Source organism: Bombus affinis, chromosome 15 (assembly GCF_024516045.1).
Source record: "Bombus affinis isolate iyBomAffi1 chromosome 15, iyBomAffi1.2, whole genome shotgun sequence".
Classification (NCBI taxonomy): Eukaryota; Metazoa; Arthropoda; class Insecta; order Hymenoptera; family Apidae; genus Bombus; species Bombus affinis.
The window spans coordinates 3,468,189-3,495,957 of record NC_066358.1 but is presented as its reverse complement, the minus strand read 5'-3'; the positions used below and the strand labels follow the sequence as shown (position 1 = coordinate 3,495,957).

Genomic DNA, 27,769 nt, shown 5'->3' with positions numbered 1-27,769 from the left:
GCAGTCAGTAAAATGCTATTGGTTCATATGTTTATTAAAATGCTATTTTTTTTTCTTAAAATAAATTAGATTATAGGAATTTTAACGTTTCAGTATTTTCGTCAGTTATTAATGTTTTAAACGATAGCAGTATAAAGTCGAGACGCAGACATTTGTACATAAAAGATATCTCTGGCCATTAAAATAAAACTAATCGATCAATCTTATAAGATATTTGCAATCAACACAATTGTCGACCTGTCGAATAAAATGGAATATCCAAAATTTTCATATAGACGTACACAGCACATCAGGTATTACAGTTTTCGACGGTTGAAATGAAATCATCAAATTCTTGAAATATACGCTTTCCTATATAAAATTTCGCAATCACTCGTATAAAATTATTAACACTGAAACGTGCTCATATAAAATAAAATGTGTGTTTTATATTCTAAAATACTCGTGTCTCTACATAAAATATATCAACCCGTATCGAAAAATATCCGTATAAAATAAAATAATGTATCTCTTGAAATAAATCTGAAAATCTCTTATTCTATTTATATCGTATTTCCCTTATAATGGAAAACATTAAATAAAGTAAAACTCGTTACGATTTTCCCATAAATACTAAAAATAGACATGCTAATACTTATATAAGGCAGTATAGACAACGTAAAAGAAATTTAATTCCAAAAGGTTTAATAATATTATCAGCCTCTTAAAAAACTAATCTTTCTCTCTCTCTCTCTCTCTCTCTCTCTCTTTCTCTCTCCATTAAAGCTTTCAATTATCTAAGCAAAATTATCAACGTTCTAGAAAGGCACTCACGCCCTTACAATATAATCAGAATGCTCGATCTGTTGCTTAATTACCAACGATACTAACGTATATTCGAGCGACTAAAACAGCTACTAAGGCCAGCAATATCGTCCATCAAGCATCACGAAACTGTCACAGTAGCCCATAGCGTACCGTTCTTAGATATCGAGCAAGTAGAGCGTACTGTTACGCAAACCGGAAGCTACCCCTTGGCGCGCAGAGGCAATCACCACGTTTGCCAAGGCACGCGTGTGCGTGTTCCTCGTTCGACACAAGGACACGCGCGTCCACTCGTGTACGCACGTGTTTACACACTGGAACGTGATTGCATACGACCGTGGCGAGTAACTAACCCCCGTTGGTTATTGAATATAAATCAAGCTATGATCACTAAGTCATCGGCAAGTTCCGGTGCACCTGTGGCCTCCAGGGTTAACCGTTCTTGACCCACGAGTCGTTTAAATTGTGTAAAATGATAATACCCCTTTACAGATATCGTGATTGTTCTGTTTCCGGTAAAGAATATAATTTTGATCGCTTTGTGAAAAGAACGAAGAGTTATGTTAAATAGAGGAAATCGAATTGGGGGTTTTCGTTCTGAAACTACGTTCATTCTCACAGTTTTAAACTATTTATTTTCGAAATACACGATTCTATCAATGTAGGAGAAATGTAGTAAAGAGAACAGAATTTTCGGAATCCTCCCATTTTCTAAAACATCTATGTTTTTATTTAATCAAATCAAAGATGAATTAGAGATGCGTGGATGGGACTGAGATGGAACATTAATTCCGAATAATTGTGTATGCCACGCTTTTGAATTTTTACGTTTTTTGGAATTTTTTCAATTTTTCTTTCAATTCTTGAAGCATGCCGAAGAGAATAAAACTAGTTGTTATTTTAAGTAAAAGAAGTACTTTAAGTGCATCAAGTGCTTACATTACAGATAAATCAAATCAGACAGAACTTTCCATTTAAATAATTAAATAGTGATTTGCTTGTATATTTAAGTGGAGAGAATAAAAGAGCGTTATTCAATTTTATAGATTGTAGTAAATCCTTTCTCAAATCAAAAGTTCATATAGCAAATTAATATTATATATTTTCATCCCAGTTTCTTCATCTTTATATTATCAATAAAATGTTCAACTAACTCGAAACACCTAAAAGTTCTAACTTCCTATATCACAAACGTAACAGACCTGTATTATAGCGTCTCGACAATCTCGTCAAACCTTTGCTTTATTTCAAAACCTTAAGATCAACAGAAAATCGTCGTGATTTTGTTGAATAATCACGTTTAATCGTGTCTCTTCAATGTCGTCGGCAACTCGCTATACTTTCTTTTATTTTTCCCTGGCTAACCATTCCTTTTTCCATGTCTCGGTCGATTTTACGCGCTGCCATTAGAGGATCATCAAATTACAGGGGATTAAGGGGGAGGAGATGGTGGAGGACACGAGGACAAAAAGTTACGCCCGCGGAAGTTTCGCAAAATTGAAATCACCGGTGCATGCATTAACGACGTCCCGGCCGGTTTTCGACGTCAAACGACACGGGACGAAATTAACAGCGCTCGCGAAATTCGCCGTAAGGGTGACACAGGATTGGCGGAGGTCTGGAAAAAGACCTGGCCAGTTCCTCCGTGTGTTTACCATGCAAAGTAATTCTATGCATTTTGAGGAGGCGGCGTTTTCGTCAGTGCGTTCGTGGTGACGCCGCAGCTCTTGCTCTCGTAACTGGCGAAATCTCGATAAACGCGGGAAAATCGTGGAAAGAATGGAAAGAGTAATTCCTGTTTTATATTCAAAGTTTGGGAATTTCGAACGAATGCGTTGTTGCTGCAAAAGATATCAGAGAAGGGCTCTTTGCTTTTTCATAGCGATTTCTGATAAACAACGACGAATGTTAATAACAGTTTGCGATAGACATAAATATTTATAAAAATATGAAAAATTAAACTAACTCGCTTGCTCTTCGAACTCTAAGCTTTTCAATCAATACACGATCAATGAATACAAGATTAATACATTAAAATGTTAAAACGTTGTTACTAGGAATAAACGTTAAATATTATTGTTAAGAATAATCAACAATTTGCACAGTCATCATATAGCGAATTTTGAGATATTTTAAGAAACTAAAAGTACCAAGCTAAACACGTTCTGCATAGTACATGGTATCTAATTAGATTCAAGATAATATTACGTATATAATAATCAATTGTGTAATTATGTTTCTGTCTCGATAAAACAAAATATTAATATTGGCGAAAAGTCTCGTATAATTAAAATAATTGCAAAAGCGGAAATACCAATCATTCTGATTTAGCTATTTATTTCATATCAATTCAATATATACTGTTGAGAATTGTGGATCTTAAACGCCGAAATGAAAGTAAAGGAACGCTAAGGTTACACTTAGAATTCATATTAAAATAGCTTTAGATTTATTTAATAAACGATTTTCAGGATCTTCGTCGATATACATTTGCACGCGTCTCAACACTTTCTTTGTCTCACCATCTTCCATATCACACTACCAATGGAACAGTTATATTCATCTGTTTTTCGAGACGCTGTGCACACATATACTTCCATTCACTAATATTCACATAAGTGTGTCACTACTACGCGGCTAATCTAGTCTAGCACACAAAATTATACATATCTCAATATATATTTTATATTTCTAATAAATTTTTTTAAATTATCCTAAGAATTTTATGAATTTTTTGAAAATGTCTTTGAACATGTTTCACCGTCGTATATCTTATTACTCGTGTATTATACAGCAATAAATATATCGCTCGGAAAAATGCTATCCAAAGAATATAATATTAACCCTTTCAGCATATAGCTAAATGCAGTACAAATAGATATACACGATCATTGATTATGCGTTGATTTATCGTTTCAAAGTATTAAATCTCTTTGAATCGTTCTTGTAACAAATTTAACACGAGTTTTGATAATATTCATCCGGTTTCAAAATTAACCTAGTTATTGACAGCCCTCTGCAAGGTTAGCTTATGAAATATTATCGATATGCTCGACGTAAAATCGTGGAATATGCCGATCAGAATTATCGTTGGGGAAAAATTACGTTCGGGCGAGGTAGGGATGAGTAAAATTTTCCATCGGAAATGTAGATGTGGAATTAAAAAAAGGGGGACGAGGGCCGGAGGAGAGCAGAAAAGGGGAGGATTTCATGGGTTCGCATGATGGAAAAGCGAGCGCAGGGGATGCCGCGGGGCTTAATAAGGAAGCGGCTCGATTGGTTCGATTCGAAAGCTAATAATGCCACTTCCCGTGCGTCGTAGAACATGGAAAGCTGTGGGCGTGATTAAATTTGAATTCTCTACTTCGCTTCTGACAAGCTAATTCCCGTCGATAGAGCTAATTCTGACATTCCGAAGATTCGATCCTCTTCTTTCAGGAATTTTATCGTGTTGCCTATCGCGTGTTAGGATTTAGGAAACGAAAAGATTCAGTCATGATGTGTATGTTCGATCTGCTGAATTAATTTTTTGGTAACAGACTTTTCCATTTTCTTTTCTCCACGCATACGTTCTATGTAATTTACACAATCACATGACGACAGACCTGTCTAGATCAAAAATTACGTTTTTATTTTAACCAAAGTTAATATTAATTTTATGAGCAAAAAAAAGTCTGATATCTACTATTTTATCAAATTTGATAGTTGTAGTAGAAATAATACGATTTTCCTCACATATCCTTTATCTTAACCAATCGAATTGTTCCACTTGGTTGTTTTCCATACACATACGCTCCATGTGATTTACATGGCTATATAATGACGGCGATAATGCGACGAACGTGATTGAAATTACGTGTCGTAACCGATCTAAGCGAGAGCATTATGGTTACGATATCGTGTGTGCCACGGGTCGCCGACTTTCAGCCAACTACATTATTCCCGAACGCCACGTGCCTCCATTAATATTGATGCACGCTCGATTCTCTTGCAACCCCTTTCTACAAGGGGTTTGTTGACGAGGAAAGCTGACAGGGATGCTGCCAGACGTTGCTGCGACACATCTTTCTCCATCGAACAAGAAGCAAATAATCTAACTTAAATGACCAACTAACCGTAACGAAGTTAAATTAACAATAAATTCCGTATTGAATTAACTTATCGCCGACTATTTGGTTTATACGTTGTCATCTTACATACATTAGCATACAATACAATACAATACAAAAGTATTCCGATATTTCTTTTATATGTATATTATACAAAACATTTTGAAATCTCATTAGCACTGTAAATTTTAGTAACTTCGAAAGCAAAATTTGTGTTATCAGTTAAGATAAACTTAACTAATCTAGAGCGAAATACTATAAGCTACAAGTACATCTAAATTCGCCCAGAAATGCTGACTTGAAGGTAATCCTTGGTCGATTTGGCTTTGCTCGATCATTTGCATGGTGACTTTAAAACGTTGTTCCCGGGACAAGAAACGTAGGTGGGGTACAAAACCGATCCCTCAAGCGAGGTTAAACGTTGCATTATTTATAGAAACCTTGCGAACGCCTAATCCCTGTCTGAGACGGTCTTCTGACTGCTTTAAAGCTGCCAAGCGAAGGAAGTGACGTAACGGTGTGGGCGCGTCGGACTGTTAACGATTCATCGACCCCCATACCTTCTTTCAGCGTTTTAACACCTTTTCCAATGTTGCGCTAGGGTGAACTTGTAAGCATGCATACAGCCTCATGTATCTAGAATTTAATTCTGCGTGGGTAACGATCGACACTGTGTTCGTTGATTGACGATGATTCATACGAGGATCGTTGAAGTTGAACGTGGTAAAGTTTGTTAGGTTATCGGTTTAGTTCGGTTTATTTTGATGAGTTGTAAATGGAATCGTATTGTTTTACGAAATCGGAAGAAATAACGAGATCATATTGATAATATTGTATTGCATAGTTTTATTTTTGAAGACAGACTCTACAAACATTCTATCATTACTAGAATTTCATAAAGTTTCAGTAAAATTTCTCTAATATTTTTCCCAAATTTTCCCTTTGTTCCTATTGTAAAATGGAAGATAAGTTGGGAAAAAAGCAATTCTTCAGAATATCCAAATTGTAAAGAATTGAAAATATATCAAGAAAAATGTAACAAAACAATTTATCGCATTATTAGATGAATTTTATTACGACAAAACAATTCCATAGCGCATTTAACAATTCCACAAATAAATATCATGTAGTAACTATCTTGTAACTTCTATGTACATTTTCAGATTTAGTTCGAACTATATAACACGCATAATTTATTTATGAAAGGTTCTTACAATAAATACTTAAATACGTTCACAATCGTCACCCCCACACTTCAATATTTTTCAACTAAACGAATCTTCAATTGGACAGTTGGACAATTCTGTAGACAGTTGACTTTGAAAACCTCTTTTTTGACAAACATCCTTTCTTTTTTGTATAACCGTGTATAACCGAAATTTTCGTGGAAAAAAATGCGAGCGATGAAGTGTTGGCGATCGCGCGACCTGACGTGTAAAAGCCAGAAAATTGATCCCCTGTTACATAATTTTCACGTGTTACGCGTTCGTTGTAAAGAACGCTGAAATTTTAACCCGTTGCCGTCCTTTAATAAACGATATTTACGATCGCTGGCGGTGTACGCGTGAAACTTTCTCGAGTCCGAAACCACGTTTCATTGCGAATGTCGGCGAAATTAATACGTTTTTACTGCACCTTTGTTTTCCCGCGGTATTCGTTTCTTATAACAGAATATTTATTATTGATAAACAATGTATATATATATATACAATATTAAGTTATTAAATTACATATATAAAACATTCAATTGCAGTAAATTGTAATAATAATAAACTTATGAAACTTGAATTTCAATTTAATTTGTTTCGTTTATAATGCTACAAAGATTGATGTGAAATAGTTTAACATTTTCCGCCACCTATAAATATTTGAGAAAATAAATTGGCTGACACAATTATTAGTAATATTCTTTAAATACTGAAATTTATTCTAACGATGTATTCATCACAAAATCAGCATTAGATAAGGAAATAATTACAGATATCAAATAAGAAAAAAGAATATTTGATTACGTACCCGTTGGATGTTGCATCATACACGTCATTATAATCTTCGTCAGTGGTGTAATCCTGAACGTTTGGATCTAAATTTTCGATGTCGCCATTTTCACCTGTAAATCAATATTTATTTATAAGTATGTATATCGAGTGAATTTACATGAGTTAAAACACAAAATAATGTTTCATGTGTATTATAAAAACTTATAGACGAAAGAGGAGCAAATTAAAGTACATGGCGTAAATTAGAGTATTATGTAATCATAATTTATTTTTATTTATTTATTTATATCACGATATATTACGACCGTCATTATATACATATAATTAAGATATCTATATATAATATACGATAAAGTGAAAATACTGAGAAATACTTAAATTATTAAAATATTTCAATTCTTAAATTATCCAACAAGTTAGTCTATATACATCAAAAACATAATATAATGTTGCTTAGACTATTTTAGCCTGAACTTCAAGAAGAGATCAGGATATGCAAATCAACTAATAAATATATGACTAATTATATATATATATATGTACATATATTTTCTATGCAAAATGAGGACATAAAAGATCCCTAAAATGAAATAGGATCCGGTGTCCCTAATCTAAAATTAGAATTAGGTGTTCGCATTGGAATAAGACTGATTGCGAGACTTTGATCTTCGGAAGCTTGCGCTTCGTATGACGTTAGTCCCGGAACCTCACCTTTTTAGGTTAAAGCTTTGTATCTCGTTAATTAACACTCTAAATGAATGGTCGCCGACGGACATTGACACGGTTAATCCTAATCTACCTAAGCAATCTATGAGTAGGCCTGAAAATCGATCAAAAGCATAAGCTCGGAGCTACAAGCATGCCAAGTACATTCGCCCGCGCGGCCGTATCTCGAGTTATCCAACTGCCTAACAACGGAACGTCCAACTACATCGAGAAACGTTGACGTTCGATGTTTCCTACACCTGCGCAAATACCACATCAACAGCCGTCCCTCGAAGGTGCAAACGACCATTCTCCAACCCCTTCGTGGTTCACGCAACACAAAACCCGATGATTCTGTCAGGGCGAAATACGATCGGCTTCTTCCGTCCAGCGTCACGTCAGTTTCAAGCAGCTAACTCTATTAGCGGTCTGATATCTTGTAGGAACGATAATAAGCCTGATGTACGATGTTAACGTCATGACGAGACGTTGAACAGAGATGGTTTATGCGAGGATAAACTGCATTAGAACTGTATTGGGCATTCTCGCAGGTTTCGGTTACATATATTTTAATTTGTGTTTAAAGTGGTACTTATCGGATAAGACAGAACTTGAATGAAAATCAAATATCAAATGTTGAAGTAATTACTCTCAAGAAAAACTCTACATCTTTATTTAAAGTATATCCGTGACCTGGAGTCTGCTATTACGCAGAAATATTCTAAATAAGGAGTGGTGCATATTATTGTACCCTTGAATATATATTATGTTTTGGGTTGCATGTCTAGCAATAAAGGAACTAATAAACAGATTTCCATTTATGTTTCCTGTAGCCTCGAGCCCAAGCTATATGCTTAACTTTTTTGGTAATGTCTTTTTGTTATAAATATATGAACGTGCTCCCTATCATTCCATTGTTTAGTAACACTAAAAGAGTAAGGATCTGAATCAGCATAAACTTATACATTATACTTATATCTTTAAATATTTCAATATACTTCTCTATTAAAAATTCATCCACTTGTTCTTCAATCAATCAACCTCAACCTCAACATCAAATATGATACTTTTTGTAGTTGTATTACGATACGTCGTCATTTTATTATTAACGGCTTGTTAATTACAAATTGAATGTGTAAGGAAAAATGTACGACTATTTATTATAATTAAGAAACATTAGTTTTCGTATGAGCTTCATCAACAGGGTTACTCAAGAGAGCATTAAGCTCCAAACTGTAGCAAATGTTGCTAATTCATACATGCAATTATTCCTTGTTCAACGACTCGAATCGCCCTATAATCTACGAATCGAACTTGACATAGTGGCTTACCAGCTGAGATATCACACAGAATAATCTGGATTATAATGGAATTTATCGTGGAACGATTGGTATCGTTCCCATAATCTCTGACACCGTAATCTAAATCACATCGTGATCCCTGACTGCATATACAGTGCAATAATCTGCATTATCTTATGCGTGATTTAAGCTCCCACATACATAATATTTCAAAATCAATATTGTCGTTGTTTTCACATTTCGTGTTCAAAATTATATTATAATCGTTCAAAAGATGGATTATTATTATTTTTTTTTAAATTGTTTAATTTGAAAACATTGAGATTTGCATAATTGACACACAGCCTGCTAACTACGAGAGTTCAAGCACCAATGTTAATATAATACTTTACTGATCAAAAGAATATATCTATTTTTTGGGTTATTTTAAACCCATTCTAGACTCAATTGTGTTTTTATATTCTTAACAAGTTTTATAAGTTTGTGGAACAAGTATGGAAGAATTTTCGTTAATATGTATGATTTTTCGTTTCAAGTATACATTAAGGTATTCATTGAAATATTACAAATGTTCTTACTTGTAAATAGCAGAGTAAGATTGAGACTGGAACAGAGTTAAGGATTAGAAAATTTCTTCAAAATTCCGTTAATGTTTAAGTTTTGGCTACTGTATAATAAATGTTGAATACGAATGAGAACATATGCAAGTAGGCTAATTATCAATGTACCGATGTATCGAGATGCGAGTTTATGATAAATACATGCGTTGTATGTTCCTGTTGAATATGCAGGATGCTAAACTCATTTGGCCTGTAGACATGGAACTACGTAACCATAAATTCATTTCTACGATCCCTGATTTTTATTTTCAACGAGGAAGAACATGAAATAATAAAGTTTTAAAAGTTCTTAAAGATACAATATTATTTAGTGTCAGAAGTGTTTATTTAGATGTTCCATAGAGATGTTCTAAAGATATTTTTCAGAAATCAAACAATGAATCTCGAATGAAGTTGATGAGAGTTTCGTTTCTACGTAGTAGTTTATTTAAATCTCCTCTATTCATCCGGGAACTCTATATGCTTCGCATATGCCAGAATATCTTCAATTCTATAGGAAACTCCAATTAACATTGGCATGGTGGTGCTCGTTAATCTACTAATGAGTAATTCGCCATGGGGGCTTTAATATAGATTGCAATTCGGAAGATCCACGAGACAGGGCTCTGCTCGATGTTGTAGCCAGGCGCTAGGCCAAGCTATTAAATAATCGAGCGAATTATACCCCTTCCTATGGTTGCATCCCTCGGTTTCATGCTACGTCAGCCGATCAGGTGCCAAGTGCAAATTTAAACTTGCAATACTCTGCCTCCTCTAACTTGGCTTATCCTCTGGCTGGAACTGGCTACTCCTTGCGATTTCGAAGATGACATATATATTATTTTATTGATTATAAATAAGGAAATATTATCTGGACTGTTACGAATCGAATACACGGGGTGGGGAAATTTTTACCTGGAACTGCTTTCTTCACTTGGAACACATTTTTACATTTTACATTTCTTTTTAGAGACACGAGAAAATTTTATTTTAATTTCAGATGAAACTATTATTTTAGCTAATATAACATTGATTATACTTAATGTAGATACGAGGAAATTTTGCATCCTAACTTTTCCTCCGTATACAGATCTATAGTAAAGCATTCGATTTTAATGCATAAACGAAATATATTTTGGTGTAATTAGTTTTCCCATAAATGGGTGCGTAGAGGTCATACGATTTCTTAAATAGAATCATATAATTTTTAATATTAAATATTATTTCGTAAAATTTATCGTCTGAAAGGCAAGGACAGACTTAAGGCACTATTTTTCTATGTTTGTTTTTCTTATCACTCTTATGCTAGGTTTTACAGAATAAAAGTCAGAAAATCTATTTAATTAATGGTTTTTCGATATACATGGGTTAATAACTTTCCATATACATCTAAGATAATTCACCAATAATTCACATTAATAGATTAAAATGAGACACTCTATATATGATCTTTGTTCGATCTTGAAACGTCTTCTCTCTTAAAGAGTCCGCAAATCTCGTTAAAAAGCGTAAGAATTCATACGTACAAACATTACTCTGTTTTACTAATGTTTCCTTGATTTGCGGTATACGCAAAAACGAACCAAAAAGTACGAAAAAGTCAGCGGTTGTTCCCTAAATCTGGCTCCTGTTTTCGAACACGACACTGGTAGAGCTCATAAAAAGTAGACATCCCGTATGATAGACGAGACTGGAAAAACGCGTACGATTCCCCGGAGTGCTGGTCCACGTAACACGCATCCAGAGAGGGCCAATAAAATCGAACGCTATTGTACTCTTCGTTTTCTTTTTGTTTGTATTTTATTTGCTCTCCTTTTTCCTCCCGTCCATCTATCTCTGCTTATCTTTTGTTGCTGCATGAAAGCTGAGTATTTTTCGGAGAGTTAAACCGGCAATAGGAAGAGGGGATTGTTGAATGGCAACGAAATGAGGATTTAATTTTGCGAAAAGTGTTTCGCTTTTTGTTTGAATCGTGTTGCCTTTTGTGGCGGTGGATGTAAATTGTAATCGGACGATCGGAGAAGGATATTGAATTTTACGCGAGCTTTTGTGTGTTACGTTATCGCTTAAAAGTTCGGGGATCAGTTGCTCCGTGAAAAAGGAATTTGCATTTTATAATGGTGAAACGAATTGATGTTTGATGTTTTACAAGTACAATTTTAATTAACACATGTAATTACAGCAAGAAAGTTAGATCGGAATTATTATTTCATATTTATAGTAAATTACAGAAGTATCCGTACCCTCGTAATTATTGAATCCAATGGTTTATTTAAATTTTCATTTATGTTATAACGAATTGCTATTTCTCAATAAACGAAATATCGATGAAAATGTATTACAGTTATTCTAATTTTGCTTCGAAAATGAAACTCGCATCAAGTTCTACATATATTCTGGAATATCTTAAATAAGGAAAAATTCAAACGAAGAATAAATATAGCCATTTCCTTCCTTTCTCTCTTTGTGTCTTTATTTTCAGTTTATACATTATTACATATTATCTCAAACAACCATGCTTTTTAATAAACTTCGTTACGTGAATATCGCAAATTTAATTTCTCGAGTATTTAAAATCGGAGCTCGTTAAAACGTTCGCTCGACGAGAGCTTTAATAAACCAGAATTAAAAATGAGAATTTAATTTTTCTCTGGAAAACAAAACACGTTCGACATAATGATAAAACGAAAGTAATAAGGAATTAGAAAAGAGTCTAGTCCAGGGTTATACGCGCACAGTCAACCCTTTAATTCTATATTTGCAACCTAAACAAACTCGACAAAGTTTTAAAGCCCAATCATGTGTACCCAGCACTTCAAAGAGCTCTGTTGACGAGAACACGGTTACGTCAGAACATTTTTATTTATTCGTCGCTGGAAGCTGGTTACATTTTTCCCGTCCTCCCTTTCTCTCTCTTTATCCGTCGAATTTTGTTCATTCCCGGCATATACGCGGCTGGCATTTAAATCGGCGGAAAAATTCCAGGGATTCGATGGCCAGAGGTCTGGTGACATCGATAACGAGCCTTTATCTATATAGGCTAACTAGAACTTCATAGTAATAATAAATATAAACTTAAAAATAAATGAAATTTTAATTTATCGGTTATTTAGCTATAAATTTCTATATAATCGTAGGATTAAAAGTTATTAATAAACTGTAGATTTTTACGGAATTTCATATTTTTATTAACATAACTAAACCTACGTAAAGAATTGTTTCTCTCTGTTCACTTTTTCATTGTGAAGCCCGTACGTCGTACAAGCATACATAGAAAGCTATAAATTGTTAAGATTTATAATTGTCAGAACAATGGTTATGCGAATCACTATGAATATTTTCTGCTTTAAAATATACCATGTGCAAGGTACTAACTAATATCATAAATATTATCAATATTTATAGAACAGTCTGTTGTTAGATATGAAACACCTTAGAATGATCAGGAAATAGATGCTAACTGGTCTATAGTTATACTGTAAGTTTTTCCACTTTATTATTAACGACGCGAATTAATTAATATTTCATCCCCTAAGCTGCACCCCGTGTAAGAAACGGGGGCGTGATTTTTCCAAGTTACCGGACCGATGCGCGAACAATTCGTTTCGTCGAGGTCGTAAAAACGCGAAGGTAGCTTCCGCTAGGTTTTCGCGTCGCTTGGCCGATTTGAGATTATTTAAAATGCTTGACGACTCGCTTTTCCGCCGCGTTGCGGCCTGCTATTGTCGCGTTAATACTTTCCGGTTCGCTGTGACGCCTGATCACGCTCCCCCAGGGCTGAATTTATTTTCGACTCGTTTGCTTCCGATACTCATCGATCATGCTACATCGTTTAATTCGGGATCAACAGAATTTCCCAACGTTTTCCATATTTTATTCGTTATTCGTTGGTAATTCGCCGACGACACATAACAAATTCGTTGAAATCTGCCTTAAAAGCGTACAGATGTATATCGATCTTAAATCATTGAATATACATATCATGAGAATGCGTTAATTTTAGGGATGACTCATAACATCTCTAAAATCATCCAAGCCATTTTTATTCTACTTCTTTATTTTTTCGAATTAATGAATTAGTCGAATAGTTTATTTTAGTACAAAGATAATAACAGCGAGATATATGTACAAAATCTTATCGCGTTAATGGCTGCGGAAAATTTAATAAATGTTTTATAATAAATATGTTCGATTTTAATAACTCAACTACTCAAAAACGAGACAGATCCTTCTGTTAACTGCTTGCTTAACCTAACCCCAATCTAGTCCCAACCAAAACTTTAAATCTGAAGTTACTCTGCTCTAAACTTCAAATGTTCCTTTCTAAGGAAAAGTATCCTAAATTTGAAATACAAAACAGTCATTGAAAGAAACTGCACCCTATTTCCAATTTACCACGATTAGACTATCCTTGCAAGCGATTCGATGTTGAACGGAACTCAAACAGCGTTAAACGACGTGCAGCCACGTCGAATAAGCCTGAGGAAACTGCTCGTGACAGAGAGTAGTCCGAGGAAAACACCCCCTGGAGAGGTCCGGAGAACGCGTTTGAAAGCGATTGTCGCAGACAAGCCTAAACTTTTGCCGGGTCCACTGTTGCGGCTTCCTTCGTCGCGCGATCCGGGCCACCCCTGCAGAGAACGCTTCTCTTCAGGGTGTAATTGGCAAGTAGTGGTCTGGCGAAGTTGCCAATGCCAACTGCAACCGATCCTGAGAATGAAAAATCCGTCAACTTTCCGACGATGCAAGCCTTGGTTTGTGGCGTGGATCGTCCTCCCTTATCCTTTGAATTGGATGTTCGCCAGGATAAGGGTATGTTTCGTTGAAACCTTCAAATAGTGCTACGACTTTATGGGATTTTTGTGTTTGGTGGAAGCTTTCGCGATTTGAGAATTAATTTCTTATTATTGAAAGTCGAGGACGAATTTTGGATGTGAAAAGTGTCATTAAACGATTTGCTTTCCGTTTCCTGAAAACTTCGATGTTTGTGAAAAGAATTTTTGATCCTTTGGAGTATAAATGAAATAAATATCTTTCTACGTATAACATCATTTTGCATATACAAATTATATTATTCTATAATCAGCGCTCTTCGTTTACTCAAACTTTGAAACATTTCACTAAAAAATGCCTTGCATTTACTAAATCCTCTATTTTTACATCAACTCGCGGTCCTACAAACGATTTTCACGAATAACCGTGAATCCATGAATCCCGCGGTAGAAAATTATTCTTTAAAAAATTCATCAACGAATGAAACTTGCAGAGACGGGGGCGACCGAGGAGAGAAAAAGTCGGACAAATCCCGTGAGGAATGTAATCTTCGTTTAGCCGGATGATATTCGGCGGTCTGGTTGTCGAATGATCGAGACAAAATCCGAAAATCCGTGCCTGCTCGCAAAAAAAGATGCGAGCAAGGTAGCCAACGTGGAAAAATAACACTCGCGGTGGAATAATAAATGCCGCGCGGATTTAAAGCGCTTGTAACGCCACTTTTAAAGCTTCTCCATCCTCCCTCGATCCTGTTTCCATTAGGAAAAGTCAGAGCTCGTCTGCCAGCTTGCAAAACGTGACTCTCTTTGTAATTGTGCGTCTGGGTGTATCTATGCTTTTTGAATGTGTGTATGCGCTCGTGTGCGTCGCGTTGGCCAAATAATTTCGCGTTGACGCTGCTAAAAGTGGTTCACGCGGCCAGGCTGCCGCCGGCACAAATGAAATTTCTTCGCGGTTGCACCACCAGCAATGGCGGATGTTGCAATTTCTGCTTGGGTTTTTCGCTGACGGTTGGTGTTATTACAGTTATTACAGTTTCTTTGAAGAGTTTGTCGAGAGGAGGATGAGTTTGGTCGCTGGACAGCGTAATTGGTAGAATTATTGCTTTTTCGTGGCTGTATCGTGTTTTCGATAAATGTTCAAATTAGATCTGACTCTGCTGTATCGTTTTCCGAAGCGTTGAAATGGAATTTGTGAAAGGAAATATTGGATTTTTTTGAGCGATTACTCTCTTCTGAAGTTTGAATTGTCGATGACCCAGGACGCACAGTGTACAATAATATTGCACGATAACATTGAAAATACATATCGCTGTATTACAAATAATGCAAATGTAGTATATCGAATTATTGCAGACTGATATATTTGAATTTGAATTATTATTTATTCAATTCGATTAAATTTATTTGAATTCTAAAAAGTGCACACCTAAAGAAGAATTAAACATAAGATTGTTTATCGCAATTTTTTTTATCTATATTAGAATAAATATTATTATATATGCGAGGATATGCGTGTGTTCTTATATATTTTATATATAATGTATTATGTATAAGTATTATATATTTTCATTTTCTCTTATGTATATATCGTATGCTTTCACCTTGTATCTTCTATATGAAGATACATCATTATACATATATGTTATACACTCTCGTTTTTCCTTACACAAGAAAAAACTTTTATTGAATCGTAAAAAAGATAGTTCTTTCTTCTTGGACTACGATTGCTGACACTGTTATTAAACGTTTGAAAAAAGAATTTTTTATGGACTCTCATGGTTTGCTTAGAGACTCTTCCACTTATTTCTGGATCTCAAGATCCTTTCTGGGACTTTTTACAATTGTGTAGTTTTAAATTCAAAATTGAACTGTTTTATACAAATAACAGTGGGTTTTTGCTATGAAACTACAATATATCTATGATGACAAATAACTTATTTTTTGTATGTTATATATACATATATGTCGAAGATGTAGGGACATTTCTTTAGGAAGTTCCCCAATACTTGGGCTCGAGGTGACATAACTGGTCGCCGAACATAGCCACGGTCACGGGATGAACGAAATGTCTTACAGAGGAGGTACCGATGTTGAGGACACGCTGTATAAACAATCGAGTCTCGATCAGGAGCAATGTTGGTTTACGCGGGACTGCCTAGCTACGGCGCTTGGGAATCTGTTGATATTCCCGATCGATATGTATTTGACATGTGTGACTGTATCTGTCTTTTATTTTGCAATCTCCTTGGAGAGTTTTCTGTCATTGACTTGGAGTCAGTCTGAAAGTAACCCAGCGTCTGAGTTAACGTGTCTGCGTGCTACAAAATGTACTCCATTGTACAAAGAGTTTACCTGTTGACCGTGGATTCGTTATTGAGCCCAGGAACATTGTCAATAGCTTTTGTTATACTTATTAATTATTTCACGCCTAAAATTTCTAACGAAATCCGATATATATATCTGCAGACAAGCTTCCTTAGAACTGTTTCAGTAATCGCTGAATACATATATGTACATCCAATTAGACAAGATTAATATTAAAATATTTAAATTAACCGTCTCTAAATGAACATTTTCATATTTTTAATAGTTTTCACTTCAAACATATATAATGAATGTACGTAAGAAAATTTATTTTTATTTGAAAAGTTTCAAAAAATTTTACATCAACCTTCATTTTTACCAGTTATGTGAGAAAACCAGTGGACACACGCATACTCTCTCTCTCTCTCCCTCTCTCTCTCTCTCTCTCTCTCTCAGAATTATAAATTTTTCCTTCCGCAAACGAGAAATTGAATATACGGGATAATTTAAAGTCTCGTTCGTGCAAACGATTACAGAAGGACTTAAGTGGGGCCTATTGAGTCATTCGGATCGCCGTCTGTAACGCTTGAATATTCAACGCGCGCGATCCATTATAGTGATGTATAGTTCTATCGTAATATTCATCGTGCTCGTTATTTTTTCCTCGTGTTTTCGCGGAGCGAAATATCTCGCATCGGTCGCTCTGCCCGATGAATAATTAATAAGTACGATTTTACAAGCAGCGCCACACTTGTGCGTGAAATTACGAGTAACCGGTGTTTATGAAGTCTGAACAAAGCAAAGGAACTTCTTTCTGTTCCACGAGACCTCGATCGACTTTGTTCGTTTAATATTCTACTGTCGATCGAGAAACGATAGAATCCTCTCGTTTCAATGAGTCCATTCTTGGAAATTCTTTGATCTTTCGTTTAAAACAAATAATTTTTAATTAATGAAATACGGGATACACGAGAGGAATTCGAAGTACCAATGTATAGCCGGTAATAATAATTTTAATTAAAGAAAATAATTTTTAATTAACAGATGGGATTTTGTAAATTTATAGATGCGGATATACAGACAATCTTTTTATTTTTTTCTCTGTATTCAGTAAGATAGATTAACAATGCAAAAAAAAAGTAGACATATCGCTTTGAATATTTCTAGGAGGAACTTCTGAAAAGGATCAAAACCATAAAATTTTCTTACCCTCTAATGTCACAATTTCCAACCACTTTTTCTCACATAAATCAAATCTTTTCTATCTCGACAATTACCTACCACATCTCAGTGAAACTTTTCACAGTTCAAAGCTGCAACCACAAACACAAACTAACAGTCCAACTTGGGGTGCTGGTAGTACATATAATTGGAGATGGCACCCCTGTATTTTCCATGGACCGTGACAATACTGTCAAAATAAAAAGTTGACGCTTTGTGCTCCACGTGAAATATCGCTCGTTTATTATTTAGAATGCCTATTGTGACGATTCGATGGTTCGTTAGAGCTGTTTAACAGTTAAGTAGCTGACCGGGGGTGAGACATATGTATATTTATACGAGCGGTGACGTGAATTATCTGCAACCGGGGACCATCATCGTGGGAATCCATTACGGTGTAAAAGGTGTGCCATCTCTTGAAAATAAGAAGATTACAAAAAAAGAAAAAACACCCCACTGACCTCACTAAAGAAATACTCGAAAGAAATACAAACTCGAAGATGGTATCCCGTTGAGGGTAGCCAACCACATGTTATTTAGCAATTAAGTTAGAAAAATTTACCAAATGTCTAGGTGGATAAATTGTAAAGTACAAATAAAAAAAATCTCTCGAAATCCAGTACATTGTTATGGATTAATTTGTAGTACTTTAGAGGTATGTGATAAGAGCAAAAAAATAGCAAGTCAATTTCCAATCTTTAAACACGGTAAAAAATATGAATTATTGATCATAAATCGTATCTAATCTAATTATATAATAAATTTTATAGATGGATATAAATATCACCAATTAGTCTATAAACGTTCGTATCAAAAGTTTTAGAGTATACTCTTCATCAATTTAATTAAACAAAAGCTACTGCATCGTTGAATCTCTAAAATTCTGCAAGAATTTTTAACAAAAATTCCTGAACGGTATCTTGATAAATAAACGTTAAAGAGTTTGACAAACACATTACCACGTCAAAAAACGTTAGATTGACTAACGTAGTTCCAAATCTCTTGTATTTTTCCGCGAAAAAGAATTCCCGCTAGAATATCTCCAAAGAGTTTCATCGCACCATCCCACGCGACCAAAAACGTCCCAGGACGCATTACCGCGTCACAATGGGAACAACGCCGGGTCTGGCGTAGATTTACGAAAAGATTTTCAAAAGCTGCCGCGTCGCCTGTTCTACGAGGACAACGCGAGAATAAGAACCAGAGGTGGGTTAAGAAAGGCGAAGATCTGAAAGAGCCGCGAGTATTACCATAAGAATAAGAATGCCTGTCACCGGTGTCAAAATACGAGCTATTTCGAGGCAGGAGAGACGCTGCTGTCTCGATTCCCCTCTTAAAAATTTTACGTGGCTCCTCGTCCGACTCAATTCATTTTTCAGCGAACCAGTGTTCGATCGTGCGATCAATTATTCAGTTGATTGTTCGCCAAATGGAACCAAAATTGACGGAGAAGTTGGAAGAACTTGAAACTGCTCGTGGAATCAGTGAATATTTAGAGTCTGTCGTTTGTTCGATGTTTCGATCCAGTAATTTCTTTTAAGGGTGTAAGTATTGAAGTTTTTTAAGCTTTGAATATTTTAAGTTTATAATAACGTAGCATATATATATTAAGTTGTCCGAAAAGTTTCTTTCGTTTTATAAGGAAATAATAGACGCAGAATGTTGTTTGTTTTATATTAGTTTATTGAATTAAGCACGAACATAATAATAGAAATATAACGAAATAGATAATACCTAATTCAATAAAATAATATAAAACAGAAATTGTTGTTCGTCTATTATCACCTTATGAAATGAAAGAAACTTTTCGGACAACCTAATATACACAAATATTATACCAACAATCAAAGAAGAAATCGGCAGATACGTAAAAAAAATACAAGAAAAGAATGGCAACACATCCAAAGCAGCTGGCTGCTCAAACAAGCAAAATTCTCATAAAAAGAAGACTAAAGAGAAAACACCCCACTGATCTCACTAAAGAAATAAAATAAACAAACTCGAAGATGATATCCCACTGGGGGTAGCCAACCACATGTTAATTAGCAATTAAGTTAGAACAATTTACCAAATGTCTAGCTGGACAAATTATAAAGTACAAATTAAATATAGAAAAAAAGAAACAAATATAATACGAATATACGTATATTCACATTTTTTTCTATATCCTTTACTTCACACTCATCCGTCATTCCACGTAATGACATTGAAAATCCCTAGCTGCTTCTTGACATCTGACCAAAGGAAACAAAAAATTGCTAAATGAAATCGGTCGTAAACGAAGTCAATAATCAAGAGTCATTTAGTGCACTGCACCTCCAACTCGAGCACAACAAAGATTCTTCTATAGCCTCGTTTCCCAGTAAACATGTCCTTCCACGTGGTCCCGTTGGAAAGGTGGGCAGCACTGAGGTTGGCGAAAGAAGAGGGACGCGTGACGTAGAGAAATGGCATTTCTAAAGAAGGCACGAGAGGAAGCTCCTCTGACAAGGCTCACAATGCCACGGGACGCCCTGCTGGATTTATGCGCGTGTCAAAGGCTCGGTATGCACGCGCGAGACTGCACGCTGCACACGTGCAATGCGAGAGATGGAAAATTCTGACGGCGTGCCATGGACAAATGCATGCTCTGATGGGGGCATTGTTGAATGGGGCCGGCCTTCAGCCTCTGCTTAACGCCATTTTAAACTTTTCGATTTTCGCCGTATAGCACTATCATCTTTTGATAATATACATTTTATCGTATACACGTTGAAATATATTTCGATCATAAATTTCCATTGTCAATTTTTTCAAGTCGGTTAATATTGAAACTTTAGCGATGAGCGATGTTAGTTGACCATTAACACTTTGACTGCCACGCCGAAATCACATGTTTCGCTCAGGATGCCACGGGAGTATTTTTATTACTCAAAGCATATAATGGCAGAATAATAATAAATTGATGATGTAAGACAACATTCTTTCCTAATGAACCGTTTATCTTATTGGTGGTCATGGGTGGCCACCGTGGCGCCTTGGTAACAGTTGATAGCGACATATTATAACAAGGCTTCGTTTATTTCAACAAACCATTCGCATTCGTTATTTTGTCGCCAGCAAAACGTGCAGAATATATTGTTAAAATATGTAGAAGATACTAGTAAACAGTATTTGCTCATTCTATATATAATGGTAAGGTATGTGCACACTTCTAACTTCAATTATATGATTATAAAGCAACATTTACGATTATTTTCTAAGCTGTGTTTATAATAATATTTGTAGTTTACCCCTCAAACATATGAATGCAAACACAGTGCACCGTTAGATACAAGATATCTACTCATTTTTTTTTATTGATGTTCTAATAAAAATGTTTAACTGTTCAATGGGACACTTTTTGTTTCAAAGTATCTTCTATTTATCGGCTATATTCAAAATGCCTTAATTATCAATTTTCATACAATTTTTATAATTATAAGAAATTCAAGCGCTCCGGTCATCAATAACCACCGTGGCGTCACATATGACCGACGTGGCAGTCAAAGTATTAATGGACTGTGAATTTTTCTACATTTATGGGAAAATGGGTGTATGCTATATATATACGGAATTCATATAATATCCGAAGATACGTAAAATATCCAAAGTAAATTATTTATTAGGCGTAATATCTTGTAAGTAAAACTAATTAATATTTTTACTTAAGTTCTATAAAAAAAAAAAAAGAAAAGATATGAATTTGCATTAAATTGTATTTTTATTTCTGTATGGTGTTTATTGGTGGCTGGTTACGTGATTGGTTGGAGTGTTGATTATGCCGTTCTGCAGATAATTTGACTTTGATTTCAAGAGATGTACTTGACTTGAATTAATGTACCAAACATTGTTATCCACATTAGTACATTGATTTGAATTGTAGATATTAGGAATTCCATCGATGTTCCACATATTGACGTATACACATTTGTACATTTGAATTGTAGATACTTTGAATTCGGTCAACGTTAGGTTCAGCGTATTAAGACATCCACACTTGTACATTTGAATTGTAGGCATTTAGAATTTCATCACTGTTGGATCTTTGATGTTCTCTGATGATTGCACTGTAGTGGAATATCGATTGTAGTTGTTCTTTAGGAAGTTTGCGTTTGATTTGAAGGTATATACGCGAGTTGAATGAATAAACTAAACGTCTTTTGATAACTCAACTTTCACATTCAAGTCAGTCATATATTTAACGAATATTTTGAGATACACTCGATATATCGGGATAATGTATATAGATTTAAATTGGAAATATTTAACCTGTAAATGCTATCATGAATTTAACTCAAAATGTAAATGGCTTTCACCCGATGCGAATTTTCTTCTAATATTATTTTCTCGTAATAATCTTAATGTTATTTATAACTATTGAATCGGCCGGGAAGTTCGTTCTGATTTACATTTCGATTCGATATACATTTATTGAATTATATAGGTGCCGTTTTGTTCCACGAGTTTTTCGCATCTTTCACGTAACTTGAATATTCTAGTCTTCCAGAACCTCTCAGATTTCTCGGCGAAAAACTTTTCAACGCGATCTTTTATATCGACCAAATTCCTTAAAAATCGGAACGAACTTTCCGAGCGGTCCAATAGATCGCGGATTTCTATGCGTCTATGTGAAATCATGAGAAATGAATAATATGAGCATGAAGTGTAAATGAAATATTTTATATAGAAAATAAATATTAATAATTACGTTGGTACAATGACTACTGATATTTAAGATGTGAAACTTCTAGTACTATACTTGTAGTACTAATATTATATTTAACAGCTTGCTTCAGCTTGTCTTGCACACTACGCTGTGAAATGTTAAAACTCACGATTCCTTGTTTACAATATGAAAACTTGAAGTACACAGTACACAACAGAGGTAGGAATGTTGAATAACAGAAACACGGGGTAGATGAATTACAAGAAAATAATATTCCCTGCAGCGAGTAGAAAATTAATATTGGAACAAGGAGATCGGTTCTTTCGCGTTCTTTACTTATCTGGCATTCGTTTTATTTATCGAGTCGCTCGAAGAGGAAAATATGCCGCGTCACACAGCTTTTGTCCCTTACGAGAGCGATATAGAAGTGGAAGGGAATAAACCAAACGTTTATAACTGGGACAAAGAGTCGAATCGCGGAAGAGAGAAAACAATGACGCGAAAGATTTCATTCGTGATCCGTGAGCCGGCTTTCATTTCAAACGAGACTTCGGCCGACTCGTTTTGCCGCGAGAGACACTGCCCTTTCGCTATACTTTCTATATAGGGTGTTCTACAAAATTTCAATTTTCCCTTTTATTAAACATAACATAAATTGACAAAAGACATTACTATAACCCGACTGCATTTGCATGCAATGCATCTTTATGCATTTACGAGGAATTTCAAGCTGAAAATATGCACGAAACAGACATGGTATGCAAAAATACATAAATTGTTCAAATTGTAGTATTCGCTACAGCGTTTAATTCATAAAGCAATTATAAGTTGTCTTTTATTAAAAGTAATATTCTTTGAAAATAAGACAATTGTTTCTTTAAAATCTGTCGTATAATTAAACGTTATCGTTGAGAAGAAATTGTTTACGTATTTTCGAGCTGCGATAAATGATGGAGAATATCTCTCCATTTTGGTACAATTTTATTTTCAAAGAAAAAAAGAGGAAGAAATATAAGAACATTTTGTTTAAAGATTGACGAGTTATATCGAAAAGTAAACGAGCAGAAATGGATCGTTGAAGTACAGTTCTGTCACCAATTCAACCCGTCTGGTCGATACATTTAACAGCTAAATGCGTCGGTGACTGTGAAGAGACAATTCCTAGTTGGTCTCTTTCGAGACTCAGGACTACTCCTTTCACGTGCGGACCACGTTTCGTCGATTTTATGTTTAATTTCGTACCGGTCGTTACGTGAGCCACATCTTTCTGCCTCTTTCACAAGGTAAATGCGATCAACCGTTTTCCACGGAGGAAAAGGACCATCATTCAGAAGCACGTTTCGCTTAATGTGATAATTCAACAGACATAGGGAACCTTCACGACTATCTTGCTAATTATTATGGACGAAAGGCCGATTGATTTTATAAAATCGACACTTGCTTTATAATTTTGTTTCTCGTCAAATAGCGTTTTACATCCATTATATATTAATATTTTATTAATACATTGGAAAATTATAAAAAAGTGAAAAGAGCAGTGCAGGCTATAATTTATAATCAGTCGATTATAAGATTAAAGGAGTAATATTTTTAGCAGTTGAAATATACGATTAGAGTTAAATTTTTAACCCTGCTGCATTTTTTTTTCTTTTTTTGGTCATTATCGATACAACCGTATTTTTAAAAAACGTATTTCAAGTTTGGACCAACTATGAAAAAATATCATTGGTATACGTCTAACAATTTTCCGTTCCAAATTTTCCTAAATCATTAGAAATCTTCGAAAAGTGATTCAAGTGTAAAAATTCGAGGACCTCATAACTTCGGTGTTAACACTAAAAATATCGGACGTATGTATATGTACGTGCATTGAGGAAATTTAATTCTAAAAGGCACTTACTTATACCACGTGAAAACACGTTAGAAGAACGAATGTTTCCACTAAACTTGCTCCGATTATCTTATCAGCGTCTACCCTCCATCTAATTAATCCCACGCGCTTCTACTCTGTCGCCAAACGTACCCCATTCTCTTTCGTTCACTCACATATCTCCATCACGTCGAAACAATTCTGCCCGGTGAGCGGTGAACCTAGAAACGTGCGTGCAAACGCAACTTCCATGCCGACAAATTCGTTATCTTGATCGGGATTAAAGTCGAGGGCGGAAGTGACGGCCGGAAGAATTCGCGTGCGCTGCTGCGACAAAATCCACTAGGTAGGCTGTCGCAGAAACGTGTTGCAGGAGCCACCGCGAACAATATTTCCGCGCGGTGAAACACGGCCATGTTCGTTATCGCGGTGCATATTGGACGCATTATTCAGCCAGGTGCCGGTATCAGCGGATACGACTGTTGCGTGAGGCGACGCGACGCTGCGTGAGGAGAGCGTCGCGGACCGCCCGCGGTGAACACGGAAATTTGTTCGCTCTCCGTGTACCCTTCGGTTTTTCTCGACCTTCGAGGGGAACGAAGAGCGTAGAAACCGGTGAAAGCGCAGCGATGGAATTACTTTTCAGAAATTTTGATTTACGGAAGCGGAGAAGTATCTTGCATGGATCGAACGAAGCTGTTAACTGTTATAAATAAAATTGATTTAGCGTTTCGTTTCTGTTTTAAGTTAATTTTGTACGTGAACGTTATAAACTGTGTTGTAAGAGATCAATTATTAGGTCGTCCGAAAAGTTTCTTTCCTTTTTTAAGGAAATAATGGATGCACAACATTCTCCGTTTTATATTGTTTCATCAAATTACGTATGACCCATTTGGTTCTATCAAAATAAAGATCACAACGTTCGACAGAATAGATTTCATGTTTGTACAAGGATGCGTCGTTATAAAAGACGTGTCTGTAAAAGAAAGACACTTTCCGGGCAACCTAATATAATAGTCATTTTGTACTCTATTACATTCATATTGATTTTCCAATTGCGATTATTGCTTATTTAAATATTTTTGTGAGAGAAATTCGTTTATTGGAATGTATGTTTATTTTTAACTTTACGTCAAAGTTTTAAAATCCAATAATGAACCGCGCGTAAGCAATTTGTTAAGATTTAACCGCACTGACGGTGTTCGACCGAATTTCTTATGAGTTAATACTGATTGAGTGGAAAGCGTCAAAAAGTTGATTGCCTTAAAAGATCTTGACTGAAGTAAATGTCGAGTAATAAATGACTATTTCAGCCCGAATTCCGATTGCTTCGGGAGATATTGTCTCGACTAAACACTGACCAATGATTGATTGCTCGTGCCTGTAGCTGATCGCCTGTCTTGATAGCAACCTGACTAAATAGTGATTAATAACTGACTTTGCACGTGTTTACTACATCTTCAGCTTTGGTCTACAACAAGCTTCGAACTATAATACAACCGATGGAAAACGAGATTGGTTAACGTGTTAGCGTTTTTCCGTTTTTCTATTTACACGGATTAATCGAACAATTTGTTACAAGATATTTGTAATTGATCGAGTAACATTCATTTATTAACCTGTAACCGATCACTTGTTAACTTTAGGTCGATTTGTTAGCGGGTATCTTTTGAAAACAATAGTTTAACACTATTTAATCACGTTGAAGCGATTGTATGTTACATTCGTAATAATTGTTTATAGTTCATTTGGATCTTTAAATTAAATCTTAGTTATTAATTAATATTTCAAGTAGTAAACTCGAATATCAGGTATTTATTGCCTCGCAGAGATAACAAAATATCTGTAAACAAATTTTGTAACAAAATGATTTTTAAAATATCAATTTACTATTTTACCAGAATTTTGTTCTCACATTGAATATACGTCCATTATTTAAAAATCTATCAACTTTTGGAACATTTGAGAAGAATTGGAATAGAAAATAATGGGGATTTAATAAGAACGGTGGAAAATATTAACGCAACACACAGTCTAATAGATACAAACGAACGCTCGGCTGCGTTCGATGAAAACCAGAGGGAGGGGGTGTACTGTTTTCTTTCCAGCCAGGCGACATTAATCTTAAATTCTTAAGTGAAAAACAATGATTAATGGGCGAGTGCTCGCGCGCGTCTGTGCTAATAAAGCGATCACGATGAAGAGAAATATCTAGCGTTGCCGGTGGCGTGCACCCCTGCCGTGGTAGGGAGGGGAAATAAATGCCTGCTGATATAGAGGAACCTCGTTCACCCCTCGCTAGTCTAAACTTAAATTATTTCTCGCGTTTATTCTTTTCTAGAGAGCACAAATTGTTTCCATTCTTCTCAATGTTGTATATCAAGTATACAGTAAATTTGTTTCAATTCTCTGTTGAATTTGTATGTACGCGATAGTTGGAATTCTTCTAATTATTAACTCTTAACGTCGAATGTTTCTTCATTTTTAGTAATTGTACTATATCACTGTTAAAATGTTATTAAAACAGACAATGATATTTAAACATAAATAATAACCTTTTACGTGAATATACAGTGGTTCATGAAAGTATCACTTATCGCAGTCAATTATTATGAATATGCATTATACGAAACCTTTTGAAACGTCTTTACCATTGTAACGAGTCACGGCATTCGTGATTATGATATTAAAGTTTGAAACCAATCCGAAAATGTATATAGAAATTACAAAACGTATATTGCAAATATGCACTTAGCGAAAATTAGTATACAGCATGAACGCTAGTCTTAGATATACAACAATTAATTCAACAGTTAATTTCACTAAATATTGTGGTTTATTGATACTTGCGGTAAATTTCTTACATTAGCAAAAGCTTTATTCAGTGAAGATTGAAAATGAAAACAGTTCCACCGTTGCATTAACATTGTCTCTTATGTCTCTTTTCTTTGAGCCGATTCTTTCACCTCTCGGATCGCATCTAATAAATCGAGCCCTCTATGCGATAATTCGTCTATCTACGCTAATTCAATACCAACTATTAAATTCCACTGCCGTAATTCTGAATCGCTATAAAATCACAAACACCTTCTTCGATGATCTTTGACGATCATCAATGATGCGAAAGAAAACGAGTGACACAAAGCCAGCGTGCTTTTTGTCGTAGAATGGCGTATTTCGGCGCGCGAACAGGAAACGGTGTTCGGTAGTATCGATTAAACTGCGATCCTCGCCGGCCACGTTAATTTCTAACCCCGGCCCGATATCGAGTTCGTTCGTAATTACTTCAATTAAATCAAACGAAAGACAGCTCGCGGCCTATGCAGTCAGACTAGCAAACGAGCTCGTAACTGAAAACTCGATTCACGCGTTAATTAATAAGCACCGGTCGACC

The 27,769-nt window shown here is 35.3% G+C and overlaps 1 protein-coding gene across 3 annotated transcripts in view; it reads right to left on the bottom strand.

The window, feature by feature from the left end:
* LOC126924924 (tyrosine-protein kinase transmembrane receptor Ror) overlaps nucleotides 1–27,769 on the bottom strand; it is a 347,050-nt gene that overhangs the window by 51,815 nt on the left and 267,466 nt on the right. For all 3 annotated transcript variants that reach the window (XM_050739930.1, XM_050739928.1, XM_050739929.1), the window contains one exon: nucleotides 6,930–7,023. In XM_050739930.1, the coding sequence (XP_050595887.1) occupies nucleotides 6,930–7,023 (94 nt within the window). The remainder of the gene's footprint in view (nucleotides 1–6,929; nucleotides 7,024–27,769) is intronic.